Source organism: Nansenia antarctica, assembly GCF_963989245.1.
Source record: "Nansenia antarctica genome assembly, chromosome: 3".
Classification (NCBI taxonomy): Eukaryota; Metazoa; Chordata; class Actinopteri; order Argentiniformes; family Microstomatidae; genus Nansenia; species Nansenia antarctica.
Window position 1 is genome coordinate 23,355,482 of NC_137688.1, and position 12,347 is coordinate 23,367,828.

The window sequence follows — 12,347 nt, forward strand, 5'->3', positions numbered from 1 at the left end:
TCCAGGACAGGTCCTCCTGTATGTGCACCCCCAGGAATCGGAGAGTTGAGACTCTCTCCACGCTCCCTCCATCGACTAGCAGGGGCTGGACCTCAGATTTCTTCCTCCTGAAGTCCACAATGATTTGCCATGGCATGGTGGAGGAAAAGGTTACCTCATACATGGCATGGTGGAGGAGGGCACCGTTACACTCCTACCACCCGAGCACTTTCTTGACCGTAATTTGTTGTTGTTGGGTGGAGTCACATGTGACATATTCTCAACTCGAAGAAACTGGAATAAATGCTCCAAAGCGTCCCACAAGGCTCACCTTCTCAGCCTCTGGAGTTTGCTTGGGGCTATGTGCCACTGTCATCTCGCTCTCTCATTACCCCTCATTCCAACACCGCTGTGCACTGCCAATCAAAATGTTTACCACTGGAGCTGTGTGGGATTAGGCTGTGATCGACAGATGGTAATGAGCAGGGTGAGAGGTGACGTGGGGAAGGTGTGTTTGCATAGCAGAGAAATCACATCTACAGTAGTAATTCTCTGTCCGCATGTCAAATCAAGAGAAGGCGTCTGGTTAACATGGTTTGTCAGTACATGTTACATATACACACCCACTGAGGGCCATTTACATTTGGCCTCACCGTCCCTCTTTCACAGTGCAGACATTGTCATTAGGACAGCCCGTCAGCATTTGAAAAGAAGAGAGATGATGATTATATAGTGTGTCAAATGAAACAACTACACAATCCAAGTCAATTTCCTAACTTAATGTCAAGCAAGCATTACAGAGCCATCTTCTCCCTTGGATGGAAATTCATATTTCATATGTTCTAGTTCTCACAAATAACAGTGTTATACAGACTGTAACATTTTGTCTGCTGATCAGTAATCCCACGGTGGCCTTGGAGGAAGTGAGCAGAGAAGTGAGATTGCACCAAAATGAGCCTGATTCAGACCCATGCATAGAACAGTATTGCTCTGTTTACTCCCCAACATGAGGGAAACATTAATGATATGCATATGGAATCAGACTCGGTGTTGTTCAAATCTTATAAAACAATACAATAAATAGAGCAGACACCCAGAGGAATCCGGAGTATCTCCTCCTATCAAGTCAGCCATGGCTGAACTGTTTGGTGAGCTCTTCAACACTGAGAAGAGAAACAAGCCTACTTACTGGTGAAGGAAGAGGTTACCTCATACATGGGACCAATGAGCCTAAAATATCCTCACGTTGCCATGTTAGAAAAGCGCTAACTGTCTGTATCTGCTACCTCTGTCCCTAGTGAGAGGGTGTTCTCCATGGCGGGAGACATTGTTAGTGCCAGCAGATCTGCCCTTTCTGCAAACAATGTGGACGAGTTAATTTTTCTGAAAAAAACCATGAAAATAATGAATCTCAGTACAAGTCCTAATGTGAAGCTGAAAGCTGCTCATGTGAATATAAGTACAGTACAGTTCGAGAAGAGTTAATTTTCTAAATGCTGCACCTTAATATTATTTCATTATATTTTATTTATTTGAGAGAATATTTATTTTGATTTACTTTTCCTAGGGTTGCAGCTGGTCGCAGCAGTATTGACAGACTTTGTTTATTTAAGAAAGAAAGACCCATTGTTTGTTCAGTAAACCACTATTTAATAACAATGTTTATAATATTATATAATAACACTGTCATACAGACTGTAACATTTTGTCTGCTGATTAGTAATCCCATTGTGGCCTTGGAGGAAGTGAGCAGAGAAGTGAGATTGCACCAAATGAGCCTGATTCAGACCCATGCATAGAACAGTCTTTTACTCCCCAACATGAGGGGAACATTAATGATATGCATATCTAATCAGAATGGGTGTTCTAAAATCTTATAAAACAATTCAATTGACAACCTCCCTTCAAAGACATGCATGGCCATTTACTATTTGTCCCCATCACCTATTCTCCTCCGTGAGAGTTAAAAATAGGCGTGTGATTTGCATATCAAAGAGAGGAGGCTAGAGAAAAGAGAAGAAAATGAAAATGAACACGACCCCCTTCACTCGAAGAGCAAACACTGTCACTCTGGTAAGTACAACACTGTCTGAAGCTGCCTCACTCTCACACCTGCATACATTCAGAGAATTACAATAGCACAACTGGTGCACAGCTCTAAAGGCTTTGTTGCTATCGCATACCGTGTTACACAGAAAGGATAATACATGATGCACTGTACTGTACCAACGGTTACTGCAACAACAGGCTAGAAACATGCCTCCTTTTTCCTTGATAAATAATGGGACAGCCTCATGAATAAATAATGAACTATCAAATGCTTTTGATTTATGTAAAAACACTTGCATGCATGCAGTTATTGTTACTGCTTCAACTTGCTGTACACAGAAGTCTATTTTTGGAGTGCTGAATCACACGTAACACTGCAATATAACTAGATACAACATTCTCAAGTTGTGCCTGCAATGTCTATTTTTATCTGTAATGTACAGTGGGGGAAAGAAGTATTCAACACATACAAAAATAAAATAATTCAACATATTTCCATTGCAACTATTCACATGAAGTTTAGAGCAGACATTGGTATTAATTCTTAAAAATACACAGCAAAAAAAGATCCGTGGAAAGATCCGTGGAATGACACAGAAACACAGTATTGAACACAGTAAGAAAAAACACTAAACCAGCTCATGCCACTAATGAGTTATCCTACCTGTGCTAATTAGAATCAGCTGGGCTAGTGTATGTTGATGGGTAAGTACTTCCACTCTTTGAAAAAGGGTTTCCCACGTCTGAATGCAAGTAAACAAATAATTTGTCAAGCTTTTCTGCAAGAACATATCTCATGATGGGTAGAGGCAAGAGGAAGAGCTCTCCCAAGACCTTGGCGACAAGATTGTTGAGCAACATAGTAATGGCACTGGTTACTAACAGATTTCTCAACTCCTAAACGTTCCATTGGGGACGTTATCCGCAAGTGGAAGGAACATCGCTCAACCATCAACCAGTCATGCACAGGAGCTCCTTGCAAGGTTTCTGACCGGGCAGTCAGAAAAGTACTCCGAAGAGTCGCCCAAGAGGCAAGGACCACTCAAGTAGAGCTCCAAAAAGACCTGGGAAGCAGCAGGTAGAGTTGTCATAAAGAAAACAATAGGCAATGCACTTCACTGCCACGGTCTCCATTCACGATCACCCTGGAAGACTCCATTACTGAGGAAAAGCCATGTTGTAGCTTGTTTGAAGTTTGTTACAGAACATTTGGAGAAGCCTGTAGATTACTGGGAGAATGCAGTGTGACGAAGACAAGATGAATGAAAACATGTACCGGGAAATTCTTGAGAAGAATCTGTTCCATCTGTGCCATCCACTAGGATGGTAAGGATAAGACACAGGTGGATCTTCCAGCAGGACAACGATCCAAAACATACTGCAAATTGCTTCAAGAGGAAGAAAATAAAGCTATTGGACTGGCCTAGTCAATCGCCAGACTTAAATTCAATAGAGAATTTGTGGAAGGAGCTGAAGATTCACCAGTGGGCCCCCGAATCTTCAAGATTTAAAGACTGTCCGTGTTGAAGAATAGGCTAAAATCCCACCTGATCCCTGCAAGAGATTCGTTTTTTTCACACCGGAAGCGTCTTGAAGCTGTCATTGGAAACAAAGGTTTCTCCACCAGGTACTAAATACAGTTAGCGTGTTCAATACTTCTTTCCTCTGTCATTCCGTTTATTGCACATAACTTATTTTTATGGAGTGTAACAATTTATTTAACTATGTAGATGTATTAATACCAATGTCTTGTCTAAATTTCATGTGAATATAGCTGCAATGTTGAATTATGATGTTGATGTGTTGAATACTTATTTCCTCCACTGTATCTATTGTTGTACTGACATGACAACAACACATCAACATCAACAACATTCTTTATGTATTCTAACTATGTCAAATGTAAGGTCTTTCATTCATCATTTCTCAAAATACCTTTAATTTGGGGTGGCTGGCTACACATTTTCAACGTCTAGTGCTGCATAGCTTCCCACAGTGCATTATAAATCATGTGAAAATCACATCAACCAGGTGAGGGCGCTACCTTTTATTTCTGCATGTGTAATAAACCTGTCCTACCATATCATCCCCACACCGCGGGCTAAGGACAACCTGGAGTTTCCATGCTGATCTTTGAGTCAATCAAGGAGTGCAACAAACATAGGATGTACTGTCTGTATAGCGTCACATATTAAGATGTCTACTAATTAATGTCATGTCAATATGCTTTTTTTTCCTCTCTTTTTTAGAAGTAGGTAAGGCTTGTAAAATCTTACAGTTATTTTTGAGCTAATACTTTAATTAACGTAGGCTATGAATGTTATTTGAGCAAAACATGTGATCTCTGACCTATTACTCCGTAGTTTCTATTCTTGGCGTCACATGAGGAAGTGTGCACCTGTTGTCTGAGAACTAGGGTGAGGTTGAATGGCAGCCAGTGTCTGATGTCAAAACCCTATCCAAGTAGGCTACTGAACAGAGGTTCTTTACGCTTTGTACTAAGACAAATGTGAGAGGTGGTACTGAGCTGTTTCCTACTTCCCTCAGCAATGCTTTGCTTTGACTGCAGTCCTCCTTGAATAATACTCTCTCCATTAGAATGCCGCTCACGTTCCGTGCCGTTTTAAACACTCCAATCATAAAATAGAATGCCAGGCGCCAACCCCTCTTGAATTGTCAGGTAAGCGGTTTCATATTCAAACGAAGAAGCCTGCTGTATGATCTTGATCCAATAAGGTTATTATAGCACAATGTCTTATGCATAAACAACATTTTGCAGTTGATCATCACCACGATAAGAAACACAATTCTAAGTCTGTAAAAATACTACGTCTTTAAAGATTCATTTCAAGGTCTGAAGTTTTCCCTTTTGTCTGAAAACCCCCTCCAACCCCTCTCTCTCTCACACTCTCTCTCTCTCTCTCTCTCTCTCTCTCTCTCTCTCTCTCTCTCTCTCTCTCTCTCTCTCTCTCCACCCCCCCACCACCCCCATCTCTGCATCTCTGCATTCTCTCCTCCCGCTAGTCGTGTGGGAAGCTCAATGCAGCTGGAAAGCAGCATACTTATGAGGCAGGCAGGAATAGTTGCTATTACGAGACACACTCCCTCCTTACTGTGTTGCAGGAGGATCCCTGGTGACTGTTTTAACAGTAGTTCATTTGAACGCAGTTTCTTGATTCCGTTGGATGATGAAGAGCGGCACCGTCTACTTGCCCGCAACTGACTGAATGATTAATTTTTCGCGTCAGTTAGTCGCCGATCACATTTTTTTCTGCATATCACAGCGCGCGTTTTTCTTTTCCTTTCCTTGGAATAGAGACTGGCTGAGACCACACCAGGAACCCTATGAAGCCCTACCGACTGCACGATTCGAACAGGAACGCTTAGCATGCGATTTCATGTTTTTGGAGGTGAGTAAATAATGCGTAGGATTGTTTTCGCTTATGAACTGTATAAGGGGTTATTATTTCGTTTTGCCTGAACTGCTCAGTCCAACTTCAGCGAACCCTCGACGTAAGCGTCTCCCTGGACGGGTATTCGAACCGCACCATTTATTCTCTGCCCCCCCTCTCCTCTCTCGAACTGGAGAATGCTGGAGTTGTTTTGCAGTCACTCCAACTGCTCGCCCTCGGTCCCTGTTGTTTTAACGCTGAGGTGGGCGCAGTGTCTTTAGTTCATTCCAAACTGAAATGCTTCATGGAGATACAACAACCGTGGGAACCCTACGAGAGAGATAATTTTTTCAAACAAGTGGAGCCTGTCAAGAATAGACGCATAGGCTGAAATCTGAGCCCACTGTGATACCGACGTCTGAATGGGAGCAGAACGTCTCAATGCCCTGCCAATGTTCGCCTCGCAAGAAACCACATTTACAAACGCTCTGGGTGAGTGCTCGATTGTTTTTTTCATACATGCTTTTAAAGCTTGATAATGTGTTTTCAACGAATTTATTTAGTTTTAGTATAATGTGCTTTGGTTTGATCCGCCCAAGGCACGGGCTGAATTGGATGTTTATCCAACAATATGTCAGCACAGGGTGCAGTGTGTCTCCTACTCTTTCTGTTGAAGAACCAGAATATATGCCTGTGGAAAGAAATACAATAAAGATTATATTTGGTGGATAAAACAGTGTATTTTATTCTCCTGCAGATTTAAAGATATTTGGTAACATTATCTAGATCAGTTGTCAGTTACAATATATATATATATATATCACTATTATAATTATTAGTTTTAATATCATTAAATAATAATAAGTATTGTTATTAATTAACTGTTAAGAAACATTACTCCCTTTTTCAAGATAAAATGTCATTCCATTGGCTATGAATGAATGTAGTCAGTAGACACAACACTAAAATCAGCAGGAGTACTATGATGCACAGTATGATATGCTGTATTACTTGTTTGTACAGTACAAATATGTGTTTTGATTGTTTGTTTGTTTTTCCTCTCAAAGGTTACTAAATGGTTTTCTGGGGGATTTATCAAAGGCAAAATGCTGCTTCTAGTTCTGTTGGCCTTTTCCGTATCAAGTACGTTTTCTGACTTGGATTCTGACCTCTCAGCTGAGACCTGCAGCGCATGTTCTTGCATGTCCATCGAGAACGTCCTCTATGTGAACTGTGAGAAAATAACTGTGTACAGACCTACCCAGCTGCTGCCCCCAGTCTCCAGTCTCTACCATTTGAATTTCCAAAATAATCTATTGATCATTCTTTACCCCAATTCGTTTCCCAATTTCACCCACGCAGTGTCTCTCCAACTGGGAAACAACAAATTACAGAACATTGAGGGAGGGGCCTTTATTGGTCTTAGTGCATTAAAGCAGCTGCACTTAAATAACAATGAATTAAAAGTGCTTCGTGCTGACACTTTCGTGGGGATCGACAATTTGGAATACCTCCAGGCCGACTACAATTTGATCAAGTATATCGAAAAAGGATCATTCAACAAATTGCATAGGCTTAAAGTCCTCATCTTGAATGACAATCTTGTCCAGAGCCTTCCCGATAACATTTTTCGCTTTGCCTCCCTAACACATTTGGATATACGAGGAAATAGGATTCAGAAGCTGCCGTATCTTGGAATTTTGGAACACATTGGACGTATAGTGGAATTGCAGCTTGATGATAACCCATGGAATTGCACTTGTGATTTATTACCATTGAAAGCCTGGCTAGAGAACATGCCCTATAACATTTTTATTGGGGAGGCTATATGTGAAACCCCTAGTGACTTGTATGGGCGGCTTTTGAAAGAAACCAATAAGCAGGAACTCTGTCCCATGGGAACAGGTAGTGACTTTGATGTACGAATGCCACCCCCCCAGCCAGAGAATGGACAGACACCCAACACTGCACCCACTACAATAGCACCAATAGCCACCAAAGCCCCCAAAACCACAAACCCTTCTAAGATATATGGTAATGGCATTGTTGCTGGTTTACCTTTTGGCAATAGGCAAATTGTGTCCTATCAAACGAGAACCCCACCTCTCTCCTGCCCACAGCCCTGCACCTGCAAAGCTCACCCCTCTGACTTTGGCATTAGTGTTAGCTGCCAAGAGAGGAATGTAAACAATCTAGCAGATCTCATCCCTAAGCCACCAAATGCCAAGAAGTTGCACCTGAGTGGCAATTACATCAATGATATCAGTCCAGTTGATTTCCAAGGCTTTGAGGGTTTAGATTTATTACATTTAGGGAGCAATCAAATAGTCACAGTCCAAAGGGGGGTGTTTGCTAATTTGACTAACCTGCGTAGGCTTTATCTCAATGGAAATCAACTAGAGCAGCTGCATCCTGAGATGTTCCTCGGGCTCACTAACCTCCAGTACTTGTATTTGGAATACAATGCCATAAAAGAGGTGTTAGCGGGGACCTTTGACTCCATGCCAAATCTGCAGTTGTTGTATCTGAACAACAATGTGCTGAGGAGTCTCCCTGCTTACGTCTTTGCTGGTGTCTCGCTGGCTAGGCTGAACCTCAAGAATAACCATTTCATGACTCTGCCTGTGAGTGGCGTCCTAGACCAGCTCAGGTCTCTGACTCAGATTGATCTGGAAGGCAATCCATGGGAATGCTCATGTGATTTAGTGGCCCTGAAACTCTGGCTGGAGAAGCTGAGTGACGGGGTCGCTGCCAAGGAGGTCAAATGTGCATCCCCAGTGCAGTTTTCCAATATAGAGCTCAGGCTGCTGAAAAATGAGATCCTGTGCCCCAAACTCATCGCTAGGCCCCCTTTCATCCTGACTAGCGCCACCCCAGTGGCGACCTCTATGTCGCCAGCGGGAGTGGGCAAGGCTCCCCCGGGGGGTCCGGTTCCCCTATCCATCATGATCCTCAGTATCCTGGTGGTGCTCATCCTCACAGTGTTTGTGGCCTTCTGCCTGCTGGTCTTTGTGCTCAGGCGCAATAAGAAGCCAGCAGGGCGGCAGGAGGGAATGGGGAACCAGGAGTGTGGCTCCATGCAGCTCACGCTCCGGAGGCACAATCACAAGTCGAGCAAGAAAGACGACCTGGGCGGGGAGACGTTCATCCCACAAACCATCGAGCATATGAGCAAGAGCCACACGTGTGGGATTAGGGACTCTGAGTCAGGGTTTAAGTTTGCTGACTCCCAGAGACAGAAAATCATCCTGTGCAACAGCACTGACAAGGACTCACTGCCTCTGGACCCCCGAAAGAGGCTGAGCACGATTGACGAGCTGGACGAGTTCCTGCCGGGACGGGAGTCTAACATGTTTATTCAGAACTTTTTAGACAGCAAAAGGGATTTCAACAGTATAGGGGTGAGTGGGTTTGAGATCCGTTATCCTGAGAAGCAGCACGATAAAAAGATGAAAAAGTCCCTAATAGGTGGAAATCACAGTAAGATTGTAGTGGAGCAGAGGAAAAGCGAGTACTATGAACTAAAAGCAAAACTTCAAGGTACACCTGACTACCTTCAGGTCTTGGAGGAACAGACTGCACTGAGTAAAATGTAAGCTATCTACACCCCACCCCTTCACCCACACCCCATCAATGACAAAAGTGCCTTCTGGAAAACCTTATTGACCAATGGAAAACTGGGCACAAGGCTCCAGTAAGATTACAGAATTTCTTGAGAATCAGTGGCTGTGTTTCAAAATACAGACATTTCCCCCCTGATGTGGTGATGCCATTTTACCATATATGAGTATCACATCATACTTACCATACAAGACATCCTTAAGAGACAATTGTAGTATTTTGCTGCTATTGAAATTGGTACTTATCAGAGTTTTTGCAACCAAATCATTGGGTCATGAAAACAACGTTGAGTGTACCTCATTGTGATCCCACTGCAGTGTTTCTTTTTTTTGGTGGAAATATCAGATCAGTATTTTCGATGAAATAACAATATGAGAAATTGGTGACTTTGAAGTTTCCCTGGGAATACAGTAACAGTCTTTGGGATGCCTCATATTACTTACAGACTATTGCCACCTGTCTGGATTATAAATGGCCACTGCTGGGGGGAAGGGGGGTGCGGGCGGTGCTCCTTTGTTTTCACTTAGGAAAGGCACCTCAAAAATGGACAGCAGATTTGGAATGCTAGCTCTCATGACTTGTTTGTGTAAAGAGCCATGTTAATAGTGTTTGAATGAGATGTGTTTCCTCTTGATATGTTTGGGCATATGGCACTTGTCGGGACATTCTTTACTAAAGCCCAAGAAAAAAAGAGCTGCTTGCCATGTAAGCGTACCTGGATTTATTTTGTAAGTCTACATTATTTGTATCTGTGGGACAGTTTGTAAATTACAACAGAAGACAAAACAACTATACCATAAAAGACAAAAAAAATATGAAAAAAAGACATGTCAAACAAACACAAATGTATGATTGATGACCCCTGTCAACTGTCAATTGGTAGTCAATTAAACAACAGTACATGATTAATTTATTTTTCTATGCAGGATTATTTAAAGAGTATTGGTACTATTTAAAAGTGAAATGGACATGTAGAATGCATTAAGCAATTCAGGCCCAGATATCGAGCCACAAATTATTTATCAGAGTAAACATTTCTTCAAACGTTTTCTGAGTCTCTACTGCTGGCCTGGAATAAGGGGTAATAGTGATGTATGACATTTTTCACTATTATGTTGCACGAGTTGAGGCCTGGTAGTTTGTGAAGTTAAACAATTTCCTTATTCTTATATCCCACAGTATCTTGTCAAAGGTTTCTTATTAACATTATGCAACCAAAATAAATGTGCATTAAAGAGATACGATTCTGGATTGTTTGACTGTTTGTGAGGGGAATGGAGTTAAAAGTAAAAGGTTATGAATGAGATATGTAAAATTAATCTTTGGAAGGAAATAGTTTGGCTGAATTTGTTTTTTTTATTGCCACTGATTTGGACAGAGTCATATCAAACACCATGTGCAATAGTAATATGCTAAATCATGAATTGCTTAAATCATTTATTTTATTTATTAGTTCAAGATTATATTGTGGAGACAACTTATATTGTTATTTCAAATTATTTTATCCACTTTATTTTATTCCGTCCTTATTTAAAAAAAAATATTGTTAAGTTAATAAGTGTTTCAAATACAAATGAATAGAATGTACCTTGAAAGATATAATAATTACAATTTTTCTATCAGTCAGCAGAATACTGTATATTGGTTAGTTTCTATTGTATAAACCTGTTGAAGTCAAGGTATTAAAATCAGCACCTATTTGCACTGTGTTTTTTCTTTTTCTTCTAGAAAATGTCATTTTGTTTCCTCAGTCGTTTAAGTTGCTTTACAAATAAAGCCTTGGATGCTCATGAAGAAAGCCTGAGAATAGTTGAATGTTTCAACACCGCATCTACCACATCAATGTGGCATACATTTCAATTCAGAAATCAACAGATACACACACTTGTACAGCAAAGACAGATAATGATGTAAGCCTGTCATCAATTCTTTGTGGGTTGATTTCCTGAGTGGTTGAACGTGCTTAGCTAACAATCTCTTTTTTAAAGGGCCCTAGCCTGTAATTATTTGACAAAATGGGTTGGTTCTGTATATAACAGAATTCATGCATTACAGAATGCAAAAGTATTATAGTGTCATTATCTTTGCTGATGTTCTTGTGCGTATTTGCTTGTGTACTTAAGATGCCTTCATCAAGCACATTGAGTCTTCCACTCGTCCTGTGCCTCAGCCCAAGGGGGGTGGGTTAAACATTTGACTCAGATTCAGTCATGAATAACTCATGTTTTATGATGACACAGGGGGTGCTGTCTCAACGATGGAGTTTAAAACTATTGTTGAGTTCTTAGGAGCGACAGGACAGCTGATGAAACAGGGTTTGATGTGGTTGGTAACTATTGTTTAGAGGTTTTTGGAGGGACAGGTCAAGTGAACTTTTTACTGTAACATGATGTATGCACCTACAATGCACACACCAATATGGATTTAGCTAGTGGTTAAAATCAGTGTGTATTGGTTTCCCCAGCATTTGTTTTTGTTTGTTATTGAATGCACTTTAATAGCCTTACATGCTCCCTCCAACAGAGATTTATTGTTGTGAATTTATGTGATATTGCTTTCTGCTGATATAGTAGTGGTATTTAAAAAAATGTTATTAATTTATCATGTTCACAGCGAGGTGCCATCCTGTCTTTGTTGAATTAAAGAAATGTAGGACATCATTGAAGTGACCATACTCAAGAGTATAATAATGTTGTCATATAATTGTCTATTTTGAACGTTTCTTGTATTTGTTTCTTGTGGGTCTCAAATAGTAAACACATTGATGAACACAAAGGGAAAGAGGACATGGACATAGATCTTAGTAGAGCGACTTGAAGATTTCATGTGATTATTAGCAATGTTTTTTTTTTTAAAGAATAGAGGACTCTGTGTGCTGGTCCATTCTAAATTGAATCTTGCTATATGTTTATGGGTTTCTGCTGTGTGTGTGTGTGTGTGTGTGTGTGTGTGTGTGTGTGTGTGTGTGTGTGTGTGTGTGTGTGTGTGTGTGTGTGTGGGTGTGTGTGTGTGTGTGTGTGTATGTGTGTGTGTGTGTGTGTGTGTGTGTGTGTGTGTGTGTGTGTGTGTGTGTGTGTGTGTGTGTGTGTGTGTGTGTGAGAGAGAGAGAGAGAGCACAATTGTACTGTGTAAGCTGTTGCAGAAAGGACCAGAGGTGTGATACCACAGCTCTATGACGGTGCTTATTTTCCCAAATTACCCGTTTTGTCTCCTCTGTTTTGCCAAATCAGTGAAGGAGGACTACAGCAACTGTTGATAGAGATGTCTAGGTTTAATTGGCACCTTCAAAGGGAATTATATAACCCT

The 12,347-nt window shown here is 41.2% G+C and overlaps 1 protein-coding gene across 1 annotated transcript; it reads left to right on the forward strand.

The window, feature by feature from the left end:
* Positions 1 to 5,807: 5,807 nt before the first annotated feature.
* slitrk4 (SLIT and NTRK-like family, member 4) lies at positions 5,808 to 9,016 on the forward strand (the record flags this gene model as incomplete). The annotated part of the gene is made up of 2 exons (XM_080525576.1): positions 5,808 to 5,912; positions 6,488 to 9,016. The coding sequence occupies exons 1-2, from the start codon at positions 5,862 to 5,864 to the stop codon at positions 9,014 to 9,016; spliced, it is 2,580 nt and encodes an 859-aa protein (XP_080381702.1). The 5' UTR covers positions 5,808 to 5,861.
* Positions 9,017 to 12,347: the final 3,331 nt, after the last annotated feature.